Source organism: Carcharodon carcharias, chromosome 19 (assembly GCF_017639515.1).
Source record: "Carcharodon carcharias isolate sCarCar2 chromosome 19, sCarCar2.pri, whole genome shotgun sequence".
In the NCBI taxonomy this organism is placed as follows: domain Eukaryota; kingdom Metazoa; phylum Chordata; class Chondrichthyes; order Lamniformes; family Lamnidae; genus Carcharodon; species Carcharodon carcharias.
In genome coordinates, this window is record NC_054485.1 from 3936763 (window position 1) to 3959759 (window position 22997).

The 22997-nt window shown below is 39.4% G+C and overlaps 1 protein-coding gene and 1 long non-coding RNA gene across 4 annotated transcripts; one reads left to right on the forward strand and one right to left on the reverse strand.

Annotated features, from left to right (window-relative positions):
* Positions 1-216: 216 nt before the first annotated feature.
* LOC121291122 (serine/arginine-rich splicing factor 10-like) lies at positions 217-17029 on the reverse strand. Of its 3 annotated transcripts, none has more exons than XM_041212187.1 (6): positions 16883-17029; positions 12630-12734; positions 3536-3639; positions 2942-3113; positions 2793-2852; positions 217-2107 (listed from the first exon to the last, which is right to left on the reverse strand). In XM_041212187.1, exons 1-6 carry the CDS (start codon positions 16945-16947, stop codon positions 1885-1887), a joined length of 729 nt encoding a protein of 242 aa, XP_041068121.1. In that variant the 5' UTR covers positions 16948-17029; the 3' UTR covers positions 217-1884. The 3 variants fall into 3 exon arrangements, with proteins under 3 accessions (XP_041068121.1, XP_041068123.1, XP_041068122.1); XM_041212189.1 differs by lacking the exon at positions 16883-17029 and adding an exon at positions 16136-16270; XM_041212188.1 differs by lacking the exon at positions 2793-2852.
* A 55-nt stretch (positions 17030-17084) lies between these two features.
* On the forward strand, positions 17085-19518 carry LOC121291123. Its single transcript, XR_005945964.1, has 2 exons — positions 17085-17140; positions 17341-19518. It is a non-coding gene; the product is annotated as an uncharacterized LOC121291123 (long non-coding RNA).
* Positions 19519-22997: the final 3479 nt, after the last annotated feature.

Below are 22997 nucleotides of genomic sequence, written 5' to 3' on the forward strand. Positions count from 1 at the left end.
AAAATGCAAGGATACAGGGAAGGGCAGGCAAGTGGAACTAACTGGAATGCTCTTCAAAGGAGCCATAGACTCAATGGCCAAATGGCCTCCTTGTGTTCTAATTATGCCCAAATAGATGCATAGATACAAATCAACTAATACCCTGTGGTGTCAATGCACTTAGGGTTCTGCCTGAAAAAGAACATGATGCCTTTAAGAAAACAAATTTTTCAGATGTTTCATTATACAGCACAGATTTATTTACAAGTATGAAGTTACAGTCAGCTATCATGAACAAAAAGGATGAACACAACATCCACATCTGACTCAAAAAACCTAAATGAAATATAGCTTTAGCTTTAATTGATAACCTGTGCTAAGTCTGTAGGATGGTTTATTTGCACTGCATATCTTAAACTGAATTCCAGGAAGTTATGAAAAGCATACCCTGTATTTGTCGTCATCTCAAGCTTTCAGAGCAAGTAAAGAATCTTGTCACTTTGAGTCACGACAAGAAACTGGACTTTAAAACCAAGACACACCTGAACTTATCCTGGCTCAAGCACAGTAGGCTAGACTGAAAACCGGCAAGAATGAAAAAAATGTAACTATTTCTTTAAGCAAGAGTTGTCACATAACCCTGATGTGATCCAAACACAGTGGATTAAGACACTTACATCAGATTACATACAATTTTATTCTTTTCCCAGTTCCGCTTATCCAAATCCACAAGGTGAATGGCTAAATATGACCTCACTACGACCCCCATGTTCTTAATCTTCTGAATATACTATTGTTATTTGATGCCATACAAAGCAACAAAGACTAGAATGGTCAATACTTGATTTCAAATGTCACATTTTTCTAGTCATGCAAAGACCTAGATAACTTAGCATCTTAAAGCTTAAACTGAAAACATTTCTACTGTAGATGAACTTTTACAAATAGCTTTTATTAAAAAGACTTGGTATAAAAATCCCCTTTTTTTTTTTACAAGCTTCTACATGAAAGAAAAAAAAAGTTTCATCACAATACCTTTGCTGTTTTGGAAAAAACTCCAATTCCTCCATCAAATACTAGTTCCTGCATTTGTCTTACAATAAAAATGCAGGTAGTTATCCAATGGCATTAGCAAATTATACCTTTACAGCCAAGAATGAAAAGAAATATTCATGCAAAATACACAAATCAATACTACAGGAAGCATGCCAGACTACTGCATTGCATAAACACACATGAACAGAACGTAAGGTTGTGGGCAACATATTGCCAATACTTTTGATTGTGCTTAAGGTGACCAGTTGGGCAAAATGAGAATTTCTATAAATTGATTCGCCAAGCAGTGTGTTTCAGGCAATTATTTAAACGATGTAAAACCCTACATTGAAGTTATGTTAATTAACACAGCACTGCATTGATGACATGTTCTTTCTTAACAGTAACGTTTACAAATTTTGAATTCACACAGTTTTGATTTGTACCAGCAGCTTTATTAATCCATCAGAATATCAAACCGGGAAAACAATTTAGTATCTTTTTGGACAATCAGTATAGAGGGCACTGCTTTATAAAAAAAATTACTAACAGTAACATAGCCGTGGATCAAATATACTTCCTAAATTTGCCTAAAAACAATAGTGAACAAGTTGACTTTCAATGAACCAATGAGTAACATTAACGTTAATGGCACTTCGAACCTTATTAACTGGTCAGTTGTAGTTACTGCATCATTCTGTTTAAAATCATGGTTGAAATCTTTCAAGCACCATCAACAAATTAGTCCTGCACACTAAGTTTTCCTGTAGTCATAAAACAGTACCCACCTTCTCTTAACAACTACAAGACCCCAAAAAACAAAAAGAAAAAGCACAAATGGAAGCTGCAATTTGATGACCGTCCACTACTTCAGTCCTCATGGTGACTATCAGACTTGTGGCCACTCAGTGACCTGGATTTCGATCTAGACCTGGATCTTGAATGGCTGCATGACCTTGATTGCGACCGTGTCTTAGAATCTTTTCTGGATGCTGATTTTGATCTTGATACAGACTTTGATCTGGATCTGGATCTGGATCTAGACCTTGACCTGGATCTAGATCTGGAATAAGAACGATGGCGGCGTCTGTGCCTAGAAATAATTGAGAAGTCAATTAGGCCAAACGTAAGATTCCATTTAAGTAGAACAGATTAATTTACCAGCAAATATAGAGCTTTATCTCTTCATGCCATTTTCCTGTTACATCATTTGCATCCTACATCGCTCCTCTATAGGAAGCAAAATTGCTTTGATACTTGGAAATTCAAACAAAACGGAAAGAGAAAGAAAATGGTTGATGAGAAAGGGAAGAGTAAAAAGTAGAAAGTACGTGGGTACAAGGAATAGAGAATGTGCAGCAGACTTATGTACAAGAGGCACACAAACATGAGAATGAGAGAGGAGAAGATAAAGCAAGGGGAATGCCTTTGGTTACATTGAACAAACAGTTCGTAGATATTTACTAACTACAGCTGCACTGGATAAGGAAATAATCAAGAACCCTAGCTTCAATGCACAATAAAAATACACACTATATGGAAAGCTTTCCTCTTGGACAGAATATTCTGCAAACAGCAGGTAGAGTCAAGCCTACCAATTTTTCAAAAAATCCCCCTATGCTGGGTACTGCTATTTGAATAATCCTATGGCACTATCTACATTTTAATAAAATCAGCTTTACGCTACTTAGAAAAAGCCCACAATACACCACTCAGTTTAAGAAGCTTCACTGATGTTTGAATATACATCAATGACAATACAGTCTACGTGGCCCTACCTGTCATTGAAAGAGTTACTACGGCTGCGCCTACGCTTTCCACTTGATCTGCTTCGTGAGCTGCACACACAAAAAACGAGAATAAGGATCTATATGAAATAGATAGACTGAATTCAGGACAACACAATGCGTGTGCCATGGTCACATACTTTTTAGGGCTGTCAGACCTCCTGTGACTTCGATCATAAGAACGACTTCGTGATCTCCTCCGGTCATAACTTCGACTCCTGGATCTTCTTCTCCTATCATAGTCATCGTAACGGTCATATCGTGGTGAACTGCGTGATGATCTTCGTTCCTTTGATTTCATCTGACCAGGTGCTGCAGAGACAAAATTATCACAATTCTAGAACACAATCTGACTTCCAAATCAAAATTTCCCATAAAACAAGTGAGAATTCCCCAGATAAAGCTTGAGCAGCTTCAAAATACAATCTCCGCTCCCTGCCCCCCCCACCACCACATGACCTACATTAATGGCCTAACATATTCCAGGATGCATCTTTCCCCAGCGGGGAAACTTTCATTCAAAAAAAGTGCACACACTCAATAGTAGACCTGCTTAGCTATAAATGCCTTATTAAACCCCTTAATTGAAACCTCGTCTAAGCATCAGCAAAAATAGCGTGCCTGAATTCAACAGATACAAGAATGTTGGTTTCTTTCACATTAAATACAGCCAATGTACCTAACAGCATGCAAAACAGAGCATTTCCATGAAAGTAAAATTTAATCACACTTACTTTTTCGATCACCTTGGGCAAACTGGATCTCAATTTGACGGCCACACACCCATTTCCGGTCCAGGTTGTGGAGTGCATCTTCTGCATCACGAACATCTTCAAACATGCTAAGCTGTTAAGGGGGCTTTTCACTTTCACAGGTTTCGAACAAATCCTACAATCTTCAATACACATTTTCAACCACAACATTGTTTTGCCAAAACTTAGAAAAAATTTGCTTTTGTATTATATTTAAATTGCATAAGATGCCAAAACTATATTACCCTATATAGATTATTTCTTACAAAAACTATTCAAGTTTATTACCAAAAATAAAACGTCATAAGGGTATTCCTTCAAATTTTCTAAGTGAATTATATCTACAAGAAAATCAATGCAAAACAGTAATAAAGACAATAATATTACATCCTAATGCAAAATACGGTTGTAACTACCCCACCACCACATGAAATTAGATCTATAAAGTTTCTGATCTCTTTAAAGTATGATCTCATTCATTATTAAAATTAGATTTAGCAAAATGCTGCAAACAATTCAGTATTAACTTGTAAATAAATATAAATCATGTCATATTGCTGGTCAAAAAACATCAAAATAACACTGAAGTGTTTCACTCCAGTGGGATGTATTCTACCTTGGAGAGGGAAATTGTAACGTGTCACAATAGTAGTCACACTGGAAAAGGAGAGAAAAAAGGCCTGCTCATTAGGCAAGTGCCTTCCCACAGCTCGCAGGCATCATTAATGACTGCCAAGCCCTGCTTTAATTCACTAAAATAAGACACCATCTATTAGTGCCTGAAACTGTAATTCTACAGCACCTAACTGATTTAGGAGTAGCTATGTAACTTATAAGAAATGAAACATAAAAGTAATTGAAATCAAAGAGGAATTCCAATATGGGACTTTTTAAAGGTGGGGGGGGGTCCACTGATCTTTAGAGAAGTGACAATGACAGAAACTAAATGGAATCAATGTCAGAGCATTCTAAACCTAAAAAAATCTTATGTCCTCTATTTCACACTTGTCATAGTCTCAAGTCAACACAGCACAAAAACAAAAAAGGTCCTGAAAATGCTCCAAACAAAACGAATTTTTGAAAAGAACATAAAAGAATGAATTTATCTGCAGCACTGAGACTAAGATTTACCAGTTAAATGTTTCAATACAGTACTGTATTACATAAGGATAATTTAATTTTGTAAAATAACAGTAAAAAGCAATATTTAAGAGCGAATGAACTGTTTTCACTATGGTAGGATACAATATCAGGACTTTGCTGGTTACCTTAAATTTGGCTGTAAACTTGACCTTGCACCGTCAGCTTGACCTTTAACTCTTTAAGTGCTTGCCAGAAGGACTTGACATGAGGCGCTGGCCCAAATAAGACACTTGGCTTTGACTTTGACAAAACAACCTTTTTTCCAATTGCAGACAAATCGAAGCCTTGACTTTTTCCCTCTTCAAGCTTTAATCTTTTTCACCCTCCCTCTCTTTTCTTCAAGCCTGATCCTTAAGAGGTCTTTGGCTTGTCTGCTTGTCTTATGCTTGGATTCTATCTAAAAGGCTCTTTCATACTTTCTTTGTGGGTTCGCCAGTTACAGCGGATTGCTTTAAATTTTCTGAGGCAACAACAACAAAAAAGTTATGTCAGGGGATGGGTATAAAAAGACAAACATGCAGGGTTTGAAATCACTTTTTTGACTACCACCAAAATTAGCCAAAAAAGACACCAGCAAGTATTTTTTTTTTTTTACAAACAGCTAAAAGTTGTGTTACATTTTCTATGAATTAGATGAACTTCTGATTAGATAAGAAATACATACCTTACGGCAGAATATAGAGGGAAAAAATGTTAGACAAGCAACAGTGGGGTGCACTACATAAACTCAGAACCAGCAAATCCCTGCAGCAACCAACTCATCAAGCAGCACATTAGTTACACAAACCAGAGCAGTTTGATTTTTTTTTTGCATTATAAGCATAATAGCCACTCTATTCAGTAATCTTCCTAGTCCTGTCAAAATGTCTTTTATTAACAGGAATATTACACCAACTTTATTGCTTTAACGTTTAATTTTAATATCCAGGTTACACCAAATGAACACCAAAAATACTTACCATACAATATACATATATTCAGTTATGCAACAATTATGCATACAATCCTCAAGTTACTTTGTCAATATTAAAATTAAATCTTCAGTTTTCATATACAAGTACATTTTTACTGAATATCAGAATTTGGTTTTCTTATTTCAATGTGCAGTCCATAAGATAGTTACTAAAAATGAAAATCCATTAAAGATTGGATGACCTCATGGTCATTGCCCTGAAGTTCTGTTGTATTTGGGACCTACATTTTCTCAAAATTGCATTGCTATTATGCTATCACTTCGACAAATATTCAGGTCTCTAAACTGATTATCGTTAAGCTAAGAAAAAAATATACAATTTCAGGGAAGGAGGAAGCAGAGGCTTCACCTTAAAATGTCAGCTCATAGAAATGAAGTGTGCAGAGGCAATCTAACTGACAAATGTGTGGAGTGCACAGGATCAGAATTCCCAAATTGAACCACACCAGTAAGAAACTGCTGAAAATATTCAATTTGAATTTGAAAATTTCCTCATGACAAATCTTAATCACAATTGTCAAGAGTATTACTCATTAGTTTCAAATTCAAGAAATATAATGCAAGGATAAACCAGCTTTCATTTCACAATACAATCTACTGCAATTCCTGTGCTTAATATCAAATTATCCAATTTACATTCAAATGTAAATAAAACACAGCAGGAATTTAGTGTTAAAATTGAATTCTCACAACTGAAATTAGGAGTATATCATTAGTTGTTTGGTAGTACAGAACTTGAGTATTGCTAAAAAAAGGGAAACATTTTACGTTGAGGCTTTTTGTCTTGCATTCATCAGGCCAATTTGCAAGGAAATAGCAATGTCAGGGGGAACAACATATTTATACTGCATGAGAAGAGTGTGCTCATTGGTTGGCAAGTGGGCTCTGATTAGTAGAGGCTTTGCCGTGGAGGATGACCCCAGTTGATGGTGACTGACAGTTAACTGTCCAGCACACTCTTCTCATAGTGTAAATATGTTGTTTCCCCTGACATTAGTATTTTCTTGTGAGCTGTCCCGATGAGCGCAAAATGAAAAGCTTCAACAAAAAAAAGTCTCTTTTGTCCAGCAATATTCGAGTACATTGTTGCAGAAGGAAGAGTCTGCTTTGCCTATTTTACATTTGTAGATAATTAATCTCAATCCACTCCACACAAATATCTACAGGCATGGAAGTATGATCAGGCAAGTTAGAAAAAAACATGCTGTGTTGCGAATGACTTAGGACAAAAGCCAAATTTTACATTGCGGATTTAAATCTTACTCAAGTTTAGAATTTCTTTTAAAGTCAAGTTAATTGTTCATACAGCGCTGATCCTATAATTCTGATTTGAATGTGTGTGAATCTCTGTGGAGAAAAAAAAATTATTCTATGATCCCACTGATCTGTACATTCATGTCAGTTTATCCTCCAAAGGAGTTGACAGAGGTGAAATTCTCCCAATTTTAAGAAGTCACTGGTTAGCCGGGACATGTATCGTTATTCCAAAGGATAAGAGTTCAAGAACCTTTTAACTCAGAATTCAGTTTTAATTCAATATAACAGAGAAGTGCACGAATGCATGTAACACTTGTGTACAAGTCATGGGCAATGCAAGCATTCATTATTGGTGCACAACAATTAAACACATTGCTCCTGGGCAACAGAGTAGAAGTTTCAGTCAGGCGTTGCAAACAGTCTGTAATTATCGACTTGAGATCAGTAGCTACAGTTCAATACAGTTTTTGATTGTCCACAGCTAACTTCGCACTTTATTCCAAATGCTTTTAAGTGACTGCAAAAAAACTTCTCAAAGCACCTAAAGGAAATTAAAATGTTCCAAGCCATTGTTCTGCTACCTCGAGAATTAGGGAGTTGAATTTTGGATGCTTGACTGCTCAAAGGGAATTCTTTCCCTTCCAAAGGAAAGCTTTCCTTTAAACTTGAAGTAGCAAAGCTACAGGCCTTTCACAACATGCCAGGTGTAGAAAACCCATGGGGCAAGCAAGATATTGCAGTACAACTACTGATGTAGAATATCACCCAGATATACCCTGCCCTCAAAAAGCAGAACAAGTTCAACCCTGCCAACTAGTGTCTGATCAGACCAGGCCCATTATCTGAAAAGGCATCATCAACAGCACTATTAAAGCGGAGATTGCTCACCAATGACCTGCTCTCTCAGGCTCAGTTTGGGTTTCATTTGAACTGTTCAGCTCCAGGACTTACTACAGCCTTGGTCTAAACATGGACATGAGCTGAATTCCATTCAGTCAATGGGATCAGGGAGAAATTTTCAGAAGCTAACGTCATATCTGGTTTAAAGAAAGTAGTCATAGTTGTTGGAGATCAATCATCTCAGCTCATCACTGCAAGAGTAACTTGGGCTTGTAGCTGAGGGTCATAGACCTTGAGCTGTGACATCAACTTCCTCTCCATAAAAGGTCAGAAAAGGAGCCCTTTACTGATCATTGCAATGTTCAATTCCATTTGTAATTCCTCAGATAGTGAAGCAGAAGCCTGAATGCAGCAAGGCCTGAACAACAGCCAGGTTTGGGTAAGTGGCATTAACAATTGTGCCATGTGAATGCCAAACAATGACCATTTCAAATGACTAAACCTAATCAATAGCACTAAATTGGCCAGATCCTTATCAACATCCTAGGAGTCACCATGGACCAGTAGCTCAACTGGATCAATCACACACATGCTGTGTCTGCTAGAGGTCAGAGGCTGGGGATTCAATGTTAAGTAACTCACCTCCTTCCCACCACTATAGAGTATGAGTCAGCTGTTTGTAATGCAACACTACCCACTTGCCTAAATGGGTTAAGCTGCAACAGCCAAGAAGACAACCTGCCTGACTGGCACCTCACTCACTAGCCTAAACATTCATTGTTTTCATCACTGGCTGCAGTGTGTACTAAATACAGAAATTCACCATGAATTTCATGTCAGTAGGGTTTCCAAATCCAAAACCACCTCCACCTAGAACAAGGGCAACAGGTGCAAGGAAACACTGTCTACAAGTTACACATCATCAAGACTGGACATCTGTTGCTTCATCATTGTTGAGTCAAATAAGTGGAGTGGCAAACTTGGATAAGTGTTCAGGCATCCACTGGACCTTGACCTCAATTTAAAATGTTCAGAGATTCTTCCCATTCTAAAAATTTATTTTTTAGATGTTTGGAGGACGCACCTAACCAGCGAAACAGTGGCCAATTGTCAGATGGGCTCCTCAAAGAACCTCTATTAAAGCTAGTTCAGTTAAAGTCACTGACAGACCGCAGTTTTTGTACTGATTTGACATATTTACATCTAATCAATGAAACGTTTTACTATAAAACCAACCTTTATAGTGGTTCCATAATAGATGTGCAATTTTCCCCAGACTAGATCCAATCCTACTAATCAATTTGATGATGTAACATTCGGCAAACAGTGCCACCATAAGGTTAGAAAGGAGAGATCACACTATGTTTGATGTATTAGAAAGTACAGGGTATATACATGAAGTCCAACTTTCTCGCACAGCCAGAAAAGTAAAGTTGATTTTAATTCCGATTACACATCCACGTGCCAATTCCTGATATTTAAGTTACAAAATCCAGCTCCCTTTACTGTACCTGACAATTGACTTATGAAACCCTTAAAAACCTATGTCTACAAATCTGCTAAGAATGGGGAGGGGTATTTAGCTCCATGAATGCAGGACAGTAGCGCAGTGGTAGGGTTACTCAACAAGTAATCCAGAGGCCAGGGCTAATGATCCAGAGACACTCAAGTTTAAATCCCACCATGGCAGCTGGAGGAATTTAAATTCAATAAATTAATAAATCTGGAATAAAGTGCTAGTCTTGTTATTAATGATAATTAAACTACCAGATTGTAATTAAAAGTCCACCCTACAGGGGAGGAAATCTGCCATCCTTACCTTGCCTGGCCTACAAGTGGCTCCAGGCCCACAGCTATGTAGCTGACACTTAACTGCGCTCTGAAATGGCACAGAAAGCCGCTCGATAGGAGGCATCGCACCATCATCTGCCCAAGAGCAATTAGGGATGGACAATTAATGTTGGCCTTGCCAGTGACACTTGCATTCCAAGAACGAATAAGAAAATACTGGGTTTCATCTTCTCTTCCCAGGGGTTGACCAGAAGGAACTGGAGAAGTTTACACTGGTGTTGATTTACAGATGCATAAGGTTCATGCATTTAGACTTGCACCATCTCAGCACATTTCTAATGTGAGGGAATCCAAATAACTCTTATCAGTTGAGGTTCAGTTGGTAGCTCTGCCCAAGTCAGAAGGCTGTGGGTCAAGGTCCACTACAGGACTTGAGCACAACAATCTAGACTGACACTTAGTGCAGTACTCTCTCAATTCTGCATCAGAGGTGCCATCCTTCTGATGAGACATTAAACCAAAACTCTCCCTGCTCCCCTCAGATGGATGTAAAAGGTATCATGGCACTATTTTGAAGAGGAGCATGGGAGTTAACCCTGGTGCCATGGTCAATATTTATCCCTTAATTAACATTACAAAAGCTGATCATCATTATCACATTGCTGTTTGCAGGACCGTTTGGCTGTTGTTTCCTACAACAGTGACTACAGTTCAAAAGTACTTCATTGGCTTTGAAGTGCTTTGTGACCGTGATCACAAAAGCAGCTATATAAATGCAAGTCTTTCTTTGCTTCTAATAACAGAATTTCTACTAAGCAACTTTCATGCTGACAAAATGTGTAAATTCCAGGTATTTCAAGGTTTTTATAATACTGCTTGTAGGTGGTAAGAAATGTAGCACTCCTGCACATTTAATGCTGCATATCTTAAGCATTTAGTATGAACACTACTGCCACACTACCATGAATTTTATATGCCTAAATTAAATTTAAATGCTGAAATTCAGACCATTAATTTGACTTTTAAGGGCACAAGGCCACAATTCACTTGAGGCTTTGACCAAACAGCCAAAACATTTAAAATCTATATGGTCACCACTTACTACATGGCCTCTCATTTGCACATTGGAGCACTTTTGAAAACTAGGTCAAAATAGTGGTACAAGCTAAGCAGGATGTTTTACTTACGTTTAGAGATTTACTTCTAAAAAAAACCACAAAAGGCCACTAATCTCTATGTCCTTACATGAGAGCAATCAACAAACATTGACACCAAACTATTTAAATATGCCCATGTAAAGTTGAAAAAAACATTGGAATGGTTGGATTTATCATGCAAAAAAAGCTGCAATATGTGCACTAGTAAATGTTTCCCTTCTACAATATAATTAAAAGCAAAGACATTGGAATACCAAACTCATGTGGAAGCTAACTCTATTTTGTAATTAAGTTTTGGCTATTCAGTCTCTGGAAAGCGGAGCATGAAAAATTTCCACTCCGTCATTAATTTCTGAGCAGCTGTTATATTTCATTGCTACAAGTGTGCTAACCAGCTAAGTAAGTCTTCTGCCAGTATTCACATGCTAATAGCCCTGAGTATTAGCCCCAATACTGTTTCATTCCCTTTATTTCAATACTGGAATTACTACATTTCAGCATGAGCTATAATCTGGCCATTCCCGAAAAACTTTCAGATTTACCATAAATTTAATTGTTGCTTGATAGTACAGAACTTGAATATTGCTGAAGAGAGGCATTATCAACCAATTTACAATAATCAGTTGAACTCGTAACGTGGCTCATTTACGCTTGCTGGAAGTGACATACATCCATATGCAGAGACCATTCTCCACAAACAAAAGGAATATGTTCAAGCCTAGCGTCTTTTCTGATTAGCCCAGGAGCTAGGGGAGCCTATTGTTTCCAATTACTTTCTCCATGACAACATCTCAGCCAATCAGGGTCGGCTTGCCAACTAATCAGCACCCTTTTCTCCTGTTGTCTAAATTGTTGAAATTTGGCATTTTTAAGTGCAAGATGAAAAGCTTCAGCAACATGTCTCTCTTCTCAGCAATATTCAACAAATGCAGTTACAATGACCATAGCTAGCAAGGTTTAGTGTTTCTAATTCAAATACAATTCTTCACACATGCAACACCTCTGTACAGTCCCCATCACTTAAAATGTGCACGTTTCATACAGGAATGGTTTACAACATCTAGAAAGCAAAAATTTTTATTTATTTGCATTAATGCCAATTTCAAAGTTGCCATTAACAGCATCTCAAATGCTTCATTTATTTTGGGCAGGGAAAACTGTTTTAGGGGTCACTAACATAATGAATTATCTTTTTTGTACACTGACCACCGTGGAGCTTTATTTCATAAAATGCAGATTATACCAAATTAAGCAGACTCTATGACTTACATGATTGAAATTTAACTGGACTCCTGATTTCCATGACAGCCAGTCCAGAATCAATTTTCTGGAGAGTTATTTAGATTCAGGGCAACAACCTAGTCTGACTATTTGATCTGTGCAGGCATTGGTCAAGGAACAGAGCTGATGAGGGTCTAAGGGATTATTGGACAGGTCTAAACCACTTAACTGTTAATGCACAAGCAGGAAATTGGATTACAGTGGATACTTGCTCTTGTGCCGCAATACTAATGCTTCTATGAAATTAACAGACTAGGTTAATATCAACAAAAAACTCAAATGATTTTTCTTTATCCACTCTACAATGAGAGTTTAGTTAAAATTGTTGGTCAACAAAAGAAAAATGGGGATTTTTATAAGCATATGACAGCAATACCTTGATATACTAGCCACTGCATATAGCAGGCAAATCATCTTCGCAAAAGCGTGACCACTATGAGCAGTGGAGACTGTATATAGCAACAAACAGGCCTTTGGCATTATATCTTAAATATGACCCGAGCCCCAAGCAGCAATTTCCAAAATAACAGCTATATCGAACCAGATTGAACTTTACATTCAAATGCATCATACAGTGAAAAGACCTTAGAATGTCTGCTTCACTTGTTTAGGAGAACTGCTGAAGAAAGGATATTGTATATATGCAAATCCTCTTGGACGTCGAGTGTAGAAGTCAAGGGGAACGTAAACATCTACTATTGGGCCATAGCGACCAAATTCACGACGTAAATCCTCAGGCCTAAAGTACCATAAAAACGATACAGGTGATTTGAAATACGAATTGCCCACTGTGCATGTGAAGAGTCCAAAACTCTATCGACATTAAACCATCTGAAAAGGAGATTCTACAACCATCCAAAAGATCTTGCTTTGGAACATCAAATCAACTTGTAAACTGTCTACAGGATGTCAGGAATAGGATCAGTCAAGTTGCTGGTATTCAGATGAACAAAATGGCTACACACATTCCATTTTCAAAATGGGATTACTTACTAATGCCTCAATGTTAACAAAGTTTTACGGTTCTTCTGGTCTTACTAATTCTCCCCAGTCATTTTAAATATCATTCACAAATTAATTTTCATTTGACTATTCATCAACCACTACAATTTCTAAGCCAAAAGATTTGGTTTCATGTGCCTCTTTGAACTAAATGTGAAGACGCATCCAATGTAACCTACATAACTTTCTTGCATCTCCTCTCCAGTTATTTTATTTTACTAATAGTCAGGGTCTCTTTCTAGCCACCCGGTTCCTGCAGCCTCTCCTGGAATTCCCAGCCTGTCCACAGTTTATCATTTTGTATCATTGATGTTTGCATCTCATTTTAATATTGAACTGAATTAGATCAGATTAATTGCTATAACTCAAATTAATTTTAAGCATACGCAGAATTTTCCCGGCATCTTCAATCTGTCTCCATCCTCATCCTGACCAATTTTCCATTTCAGATTTACTTAAGGAGCTTTTAGCACAGCTCCACCTATTCCAATCAAATACTCTCAAATTTAAATGTTTGAATCATTCATTGCCACATATTTAAAGTATAATTTAAAAATGATAATTACACAATAAAATTAATTTCATTATAGCCTTTTGTCTAATTTAGTTCAATTTATTAAATAAAACAATGACACTGTATAATTAATGAGAATAAATGAGCTTACCATCTTACTTATCCCTATTTTCCAGGTAGAAAGTTACATGTTTTGTTAAAATGTTAACATTTTAAAAACTTATAATATCCCTTTTGTGGTACAAAGCTTTTGCAATGGGGTTTCATCATTTTAAGATAACAGATTCTATTCAGCATTTATCTAAAAGGCTGACGCAGTGCTCCCTACTCAATACTCAAGTTCTTTGGAGCTGGGATACAATACTTGAGCATGTTATAAAAATCCCAGCAAGGATGAATAGTATAAGGCATTTCTACATTTTTAAGAGCAGTGTTCAATATATGTGCTTACTACTTGCTGAAAATGTGGAAATATTAATTCATTATTTAAGTGTGCTCTGTTTTCAAGCTAAATCAAATGTGAAAGGGCTCCCATAATGATTCAGTGGGAAAATGTACCACAGCGCAGTACTGCATGTAAAAAAAAGCAAAGGCTAGATTCAATCCAGAGACACTAAATATCAGCTGGGCAACAAGCACATAATTCACATCTCCAGGCTAGAGCTTAACCCCAATCACCAGAAGCCCACCACCACCTTCTGAAGGGCAACAAGGAACGGGCAATAAATGCTGGCCCAGCCAGCAAAGCCCACATCCTGTGAACGAATAAAAAAAAGTAGCCACCCTGGGCAATGTGCATGCACAGATGTCAGCTAAATACAGGACTGGCTCAACTGTGATGTCCCCAGAGTGAAATAATCCACTATTAATCATGTTATTGTACTGCAATATGAATAGTCAGACATTAGCAATAAATAAAATCAAGCTAACATAAAACCTCAATCAGAAAAATGTATTAAAAGCGTTAATTGGACAGAAAACCACACTGAGCCCAAGGAATATAGGAAAAGCCTAATTTATTAGGATTTTTATTTGTGCAATGAAATAGTTCAAGTAGAGGCACTGAACTACAGAATTTTAACTTGGATGAGCTAGAATATATAGGATACAGCTACAAATTGATAATGATCCAACCTTGGTTACTGGCAATTATTTAACTTAGAATGATTATAATTACAATGCACTCTTCCTATCTCAAATTTTTTTTTTCACCTGTCAGCTTTAATAATATATTGTACTCAATTGATGCTTTTATTGTATCCAAAAGGTTTTTTTTTTACATTTCAAAAATTTCTGGATATTTCATAGCCACATACCTTCAGGTGTGTGGTATTTCAATAATTAAGTTTTGTGATATGGAAGGCTTTACAGACTCTTACCGTCTCAGCAATTAGTGATACATGCTTTTCTTTTGGGGCAATTATCTGAAGATAGTTCACTTCGCTGCACTTAAAACATTATCACAAAACTCCAAACAGTTTTTCTATTGACCACGAGATCCATGTCTCAGTAACAGATGTATACATCTTTAACAAGATGTTTAACATTTTTCAAAAATTGAAATCCTTTCTAAAAATGTATGTTACCCCTTCTCTCATGGGTTGATATTTTGGGCAAATGTACTAAACTTCACTGCAAATTTCTAATAAAAATCAATGATTGCTCTTAGTCTGGCTTAAATTTATTCCAATTAAACTACTCCAATTTCAACTGTAACTTTAAGAACGTTGCTCGTTTTCAAAAGTATACAAATGTTACAAAACATCACAACACAAGTATTCACAAGGTTTTTAAAACCCATGAAGCATGAGTTATTTCATCATTTAACTTTAAATAATCTGCTACATTGAGAATTCTTGCATGGATTATAGATGCATTTGTCAAGAATGCATTTTGATTGGTAAATATCTATCCTAAGTAGACCACACAAAACAAGATTAAACTCAAAAACTAACTTGAAATGCATTAGGCTGCACAGTCCATAAAATTCTTCAGGTACTGGCATCCAAACAATTACTTTTCAAAATACCTCACCAAAATCCTGCATTCTACCTTTTCCCTTATCCATGCCTTTGTTACTCCTTCACTTGACTGTCCCAACACAGCCCTGGCTGGTCTTCCCATATTCTACCCTCCACCAACCTGCGATCATCCAAAATTCTGCTGCCTATGTCTCAACTGACACCAAATCCTGTTCACCCACCCATTGCCCCTGTGCTCACTGACTTCTTGGTAAAGCCACAAAACAATTTTAAAAGTTCTCATCTTTGTTTTCAAATCCCATGGCCTCAGCCCTCCCTATCTCTGGCTTCCTCCAGCCCCTACCACGCTCCAAGATCTCTTGGGGGCCCCTCTAATTCTGGCCACTCGCCCATGCCCAGATTACCTTTGCTCCATCACTGACAGCCGTGCCTGCGGCTGCCTGGGCCCCAAGGTCTGGAATGCCCTCCTAAACCTCCCCCCGTCTCTCTCTCTCTCTCTCATTTTCCTTCTTTAAAGGGGCTGCTTAAAATATCTCTCTTTGACCAAACGTTTGGTCATCTGCCCCACCATCCTCTTCTGTGACTCGGTCTCAAATTCGGCTTTATCGTACGCCTACGAGGCATCTTGGTGCATATTATTACATTAGAAGGTGCTCCATGAGTACACTTTTTGCGAACGTTTACACGGTCGACAATTTGTTTCCTCCAGTGTCCCGAGGTTTGCAATCCACAGCGAAATAAATCTGGAGCGAGGAAGCTTTCACAAAAGCGCGGGTTAACCTGCCCCACGTTACTTGAACCAAACGTAATCCTACATTATAACCTATGACTGCGATTCCTCAGCGATTATAATCCTACATTATCCCTCTACCCCACCCCCCCCCCCACCCCCACCCCCACCCCCACAGCGTCTGGTTAAACAGCTTCGGCATCTTCCTTGACCTAGTTTATTTTTAAAAGCGGGAAAGAGCAGTAACTGGGGGAGCTGCAGGAATTTCACTACAATCTGTAAAGGTCGCCGGTAGGAGAGAGGCCGCGAAGGAGGGGGAGGGGGAGGAGGAGGAGGGGGAGGGGGAGGGGGAGGAGGCCTCGCAGCCTGGTGACCACGCGAGGCCGGGGCCCGCGGCGCGGCCTATGCTCGGAGGCGGGAGAAAGGCCGACCCGGACCCGCACGCCGCCAACACCACCATCACCATCATCACCACCCCTCGAGCGAAAGCCAAACCAACACCCCTGCCTGCCCGCCTGCCCGCCCCCCAGCCGCCCGGGGGCCTGCTCCGCCCCCCCAGCCGCCCGGGGGCCTGCTCCCCCACCACCACCACCATCACCACCCCCCCCCCCCCCCCCCCCCGCCTCCGCTCGTCCGGCGCTTTCCCCGCGCCGCCTCACCTGGTGCAATCCCCGACATTCCGGACGAAGAGGGAGCTGTTCGGCGGGCGAGCGTACCGAGACATGGCGGCGGCGGCGGTGGCGGCACCGAGAGAAAGAGGCGGGCAACGGCGCCAAGCAGCGAGGGCGCAGGCGCGGCCTCCGGCGCCGCCCATAGAACCCACTAGAAGCCGCGTCACAATGGCGCACTGACCAATAGCCGCGCAGCGTGGCGCCGCCATCTTGGTGCAGGCGGCGGGACGGCGCGGCCGCCATTTGGTGAGTGTCGGGGGTGGGGGTGGGGGTGGGGGTGGGGAGATGGCCGAGGATCTCAGATCCTACCCCTGCCCCCCCCCCCCACCCCCCCACCCCCCACTAAAGCTCCTGCTTCAAAACCTTCTCGCCCTCTCCAACTTTCACCGGTTCCGATGAAGAGTTGTCGACCTGAAACGTTAACTGCCTTTTCTCCTTCACCACAGGTGGCGTCCGATCTGTTGAATGTTTCCAGCGTTGTTAATTTTTATTGCAAAGTCAGGCCATTCGGCCCAACCCATCCATGCTGGTCTTTGTGCCCTACTGGCGCCTCCTCCCACCCTTCTTCATCTAAATCTGTCAACGTATCCACACCGCATTGATTCAAGAACAGCCACCTTCTCAGGGGCAATTTGGGATGAGCACAAAGCTCACATCTCATGAAAGAATTCTTAAAAAGCTGCTATTCCTTTCTGTCTCATGGGTTTATCCAGCTTCCCCTTAACTGCACCTGTACTTCTTGCTGCACCACTCCCCGTGGTAGCCACCCCTGCATTCCCAGCACTTTTTGCCCGACAAAATCTGTTCCGAATTCTCCATTGGATTTCTTGGCCGCTCTTCTTGTATTGTGAGCGGTGCTTGAGTTGATAGCGCACGTCTCTGAGTCAGAAGGCTTGTTGCTTTAAGTCCTGTTTTTGAATGCGAACATCAGGGCAACACAGGACTGAGGGAGTGCTGCACCAGATGCCAACTTTTAAATGAAACACTAATAAGCTGAGGCTCTGCCTGCCCCCTCAGATGAATGTAACCCATGCACTACTTCAGATGAATGTAAAAGATCCCGTGCACTATTTGGAGGAAGAGCAGAGGAATTATATAGCAGCCCTTGCTAATGTTTAGGCCACCATCAACATCACCAAAATATTATGTGGTGATTATCAGATGCCTTTGGTGTGAGCTTACTGTGCATGAATTGGCAGCCATGTTTCCTGTGTCGCAACAGTGAATACACTTCAAAAGACAGGGAATTGTAGAGATCCCTCAAGCTGTACGTCTCACAATGAATGTATGCATTGACTACTAATTGTATTATAATTGTATTGAAGCACCTCAGAGTGCAACATGATGTATGTCGATTACTCCGACACCATTGCACAGTCTGTAACGACCATATTGAAATTATTGTAATATTCATTGATTGTGTTGAAGTACCTCATGGTCCATGTGTAAAAGTTGAATCTGATTGCACTTTTTGTAATGGTGATTTAGAAATGTTTTGGAATGTTCTTCCAGATATTTTATGAATAAAATATTTTTTCAAAAAAAGGGAATACACTTCAAAAGGTACCTCATTGGCTGGAAAGTGCTTTGTGAAGTCCCATGGTTGTGAAAGGTGTTATATAAATGCAATCCTTCTTTCTATTGCTCAACCATGGTTATTCCACATTACCACTCTCTTGGTAAAGTGGTTTCTTCTGAATTCCCCACTTGGTTTTTGGCGTCAATCTTAAAATGATTGTCTCTATAACTTTTCTCTGGAAAACATTCTGTGCCTACCATACCAAAACCTACCATAATTGTAGAGATCACTTTTCAGGTACCCCTCATCCTTCTCTTTTTAAGGGAAGAGACCCAGCCTGTTTATCCTCTCCTGATATGGTACCAGGTTTCTGGTATCATCTTCGGGAATCTTTTATCACCCTCTCCAGTGCCTCTTTTTTTAGGATATGCTGACCAGACTTGTATGCAGTAGTCCTAGTGCAGCCTGACTGCGGTTCAGTACGGGTTCAGGCTTCTAACTGTGTGTCATCTGTTGTTGCTTTTCCATGTTCAGCAGAGAGACATTCAACTAACGGATTTTCTCAAATTTTATCCACAACCCATAATTACTAACAAACTCACATCATTAGACACCGAGCCTAAAAATCAGACCTCCAATGTCTGGGATTATATTCTAGGACATTTCTGATGATCTTACTTTCTTTCTGACAGTTAAAAAAAGACAATTTCTGCTTCCCATACTGCCTAGTGTACTAGAAATCATTTTAGTTTTCACATTGTATTTAAAAATTTTAAGATCAAAATCCATTGAAAAGAATAGCTGTGTACTTTTCTAATGTCTTGAGAGTGTTTGATTTTTAAAAATCATTTACAAAGCCATAACATAGAAGAGTGAAATTTGTGATTGTAAAGAATAAGATATCCACAAACCTGTTATTTTCAATAGCAGGATACATTAAACATGTTCTATTTTTGATTCTGAGAAAGGCAGTTGTTGTCAATTTCTACTGCATTTCTTTGTTTCCTTATAACTGCCCCGATTCTTGTTTTTTAGATTGCATTTTTCATGCTATTTTGTTTTGAACCGTATTTAACATGATTCAACAATAAAATTTCTAATTTCATTCATTCGTATCCAGTCCATTTTTATTATGTGATGACCACGGCATTGCTTGAATTTAAAAAAAAATCATTCAGGACTTTGTTCAGCTCAGGAAATGATTTGCTTATCAATGCACTTATTTTCATGCCATCACAACTCCTTAGCCATGATCAAAGTGCAAAAAATGGCTTTCCTGCACTTTGGACTGACACAGTCAGTCTGTCTAAATCAGACTATAATATAGGGATTATAGATCTAATGTTACTGTTTTAATTAAATAACTTGTTACACCAAAGCAATTGATTTTGACCACGCCCCCACCCCCCCACCACATCTCTGTTCCCTACCCATCGATTCCATCTCCCTCCCTGACTACTGTGTTAGGCTGAACGAGACTGTTCAGAACCCTGGTGTCCCATCTGACATTAAGCTGAGATACCAACCCTAAGAATATTCTGCCCCATCCCACCTCTAATAATACCAATCACTGCCTCTGCTTCAGCACATCTGCTGCTTAAATCTTCAACAATACAATTGTTACCTCCAGACTCAACTATTCCAATTCTTAAATACAAGCAAAATACTTAAAATGCTGGAAATCTGAAACAAAAGCAGAAAATGCTGAAAAAACTCAGCAAGTCTGGCAGCATCTGTGGAGAGAGAGAATTAATGTTTCGAGTCCAATATGACTCTTCTTCGGAACTATTCCAATGCTTTCCTGGCACATTCCATCTTTCATCCAACTCCATAACCTTAAACTCATTCAAAATCTTCTGCCTGTATCCTAACCTGTGCAAAGTCCTATTCACCCATCATTCTTTCATCACTTATTCGCTTCCAGTTCACTGACATCTGGGTTTTAAAATCTTCATTCTCATGTTCAAATTCCTCCATGGCCTCATCCTTTCTTATCTCTGCAGACTCCCCCAGGTCTACAACCCTCCAAGTGGTCTGCATTTCTCCAACTCTAGACTCTTGTGCAGCTCCCACTTGTCCGCCATTGGCAGCCTTGTGTTTAGCCATTTACGCCCTAAGCTTTGGAGTTCCCTACCTAAACTTCTCTGCTTCTCTGTCTCTTAAGACACTTGAAACCTACCTCTCCCATGCTTTGTCCACCTGCCTTAATGTCTGCTTCATTGGTTCAGAGCCAATCCTTGTACGATGACACTCCTATGAAGCTTGTTGGGATATTACATTAAAGGTGCTATACAAATGCAAGTAGTTGTTGCTGATGTTTCTACAAACTTCTTTAATCCACACATGGTATTTTATGGATAGATATCTTTTCCCGATCTGCCTACTATTAGGATAGAAGTCTTTTTCTCTGTCTTGCGATCACTACCAAACAGTAGACAGTATGCAAGAAATCAAACCAGATGGCTTCATCTTGTGATCAGAATTGATCAGATAAAGAAACATTGCATTTTTGTGATACAGGCAGGTTACCTATTGTGTTCGTATTGACATGTCCAGGCCATTACAGACACTAGGTGTCACTGCTCATTAACAGAGCATAAAAACATAGGAAGTGCAGGATCTCAAAAGGCCATTTCTGTCCATCTAAGCAGTTTCAATATATCAGATATATCTTATCACAGGAAACCTCCCAAACTCTCTATAAAATGATTCATTAAACATATATCCAATAACCTTTTGAAATAGCTGATAAAACCAGCCTCCACTGCCTTCTCCACAACGTTCTTCCATCTCACACTTTCATGATGGAACTAAGTCAATTCTGAAGGGGATCATTTTCTACAGCCAGCTCCAGATAATGTGTCAGTGGCTGGGTCCTTTTCCTCTTTAAAAGACAAGGCTGAGGTGTGACCTAATAGAAGTCTAACCTTATGAAGGGTTTTGATAGAGTAGACAAAATGTACACTTGTGGGAAGGAGCAAAACTAATGTTAGCAATATGTAAGATTGTCACCAAGAAATCAAATAGGAACTTCAGAAATTATCCAGAGAGTGATGAGAATGTGGAACTCTCTAACATAGTGAGTGTTTGAGCTAAATAGAATAGATTCCTGAAGGGGAATTTAGATAAGCATTTGAGGGAGAAGGAAAAAAGGGTTATATTGATAAAGTTAGAAGAGGAAGGAAGTGAGGAAGTTCTTGTGGAGTAAAAATGCCATCACAGTGTGGTTGAGACAAATGGCCCGTTTCTGTGCTGCTTATTTGAGGGAATGCTATGTATATTGCTGAATAGAGAGCTTTTCAAAGCTTTTCATCTTGCTCTATCAGGACAAACACAAGAATGCCAAATTTCAAACAATCACAACAATTTATAATAAATGGGAAAAGGGTGCTGATTGGTTGGCAAGTTGACTCTGATTGGTCGAGGCATTGCCATGGAGAAAGCAACAGGGAACTATAGGCTCCTGAAGCTCCTGAGTAATTCAAAAAAGCACAAGGCTTAAACATATTCCTTTGGTTTGCAGAGGACAGGTCCCTGTATATGAATGCATGTCGTTTTTAGCAAGCCAAATGAGCCAGGTTACAAGCTTGACTGATTATCTTAAATTAGTTGTTAGTGTAGCTATTAGCACACTCAGGATTGATCAGCAGGTGCTGCCCAATGCGGAATCACATCTAACAATAGACGTTCTATTTTGGGTTTTGTAAGTGCGGGGTAGTTGAAAATGGTTTACACTTTGCCTGTGATGAACAAGCAATGGAACATGCTGTTTGATTTGAATAGCCAATTGCTCGGATGTAAGGCCTACATACCTGGTGTCACACTGGATCTGAAAAGTACCCGGTGCACCTCAAATTACCTGAAAAGGCAAAGTATCTCAATGATTTCAACAACAGGTTAAGCAAGTCATTTCTCGCTGCTACTATGCAGTGGCTACAAGTGGTATTTTCCATGAACAGGATTCTGTTGTCAGTCTATTAAGACATTCTGCCTACCACACAACTGAGCGATATTGTGTATGAATTTCAGTGATGCTGTGAAACTCAAGGGACCAAAATCCAACAACTCCCCGGGACCTACTGGCCTACATCTTAGGGTTCTAAAAGAGATTCCTGTAGAGACAGTGGATGTGCTGGCTATGATTTACCAAAATTCCCGAGATTCTGGAACAGTCTAGCTGATTGGAAGTTAGCAAATGTAACACCATAATTTAAGCAATAAGGGAGAGAGAAAATAGGGAGCTACAGGCCAGTTAGCCTGATATCAGTCATTGGGAAGTGTTGGAATCTATTATTAAGGAAGGCTTAACAATGCACTTAGAAAAGTATAGAACATACATAAGATCATAAGAAATAGGAGCAGGAGTAGGCCATTTGGTCCCTCAAGCCTGCCCTGCCATTCAATAAGATCATAGCTGATCTGCCCAGGCCTCAACTCCTCTTTCATGCCAACTCCTCAACTGCCCAAAATTTTAAAAATCTATCTACCTCCTCTTTAAATACTTTCAGTGATCTAGCCTCCACAACTCTCTGAGGTAGAGAATTCCAGACATTCACTGCCTTCTGAGAGAAGAAATTCCTTTGC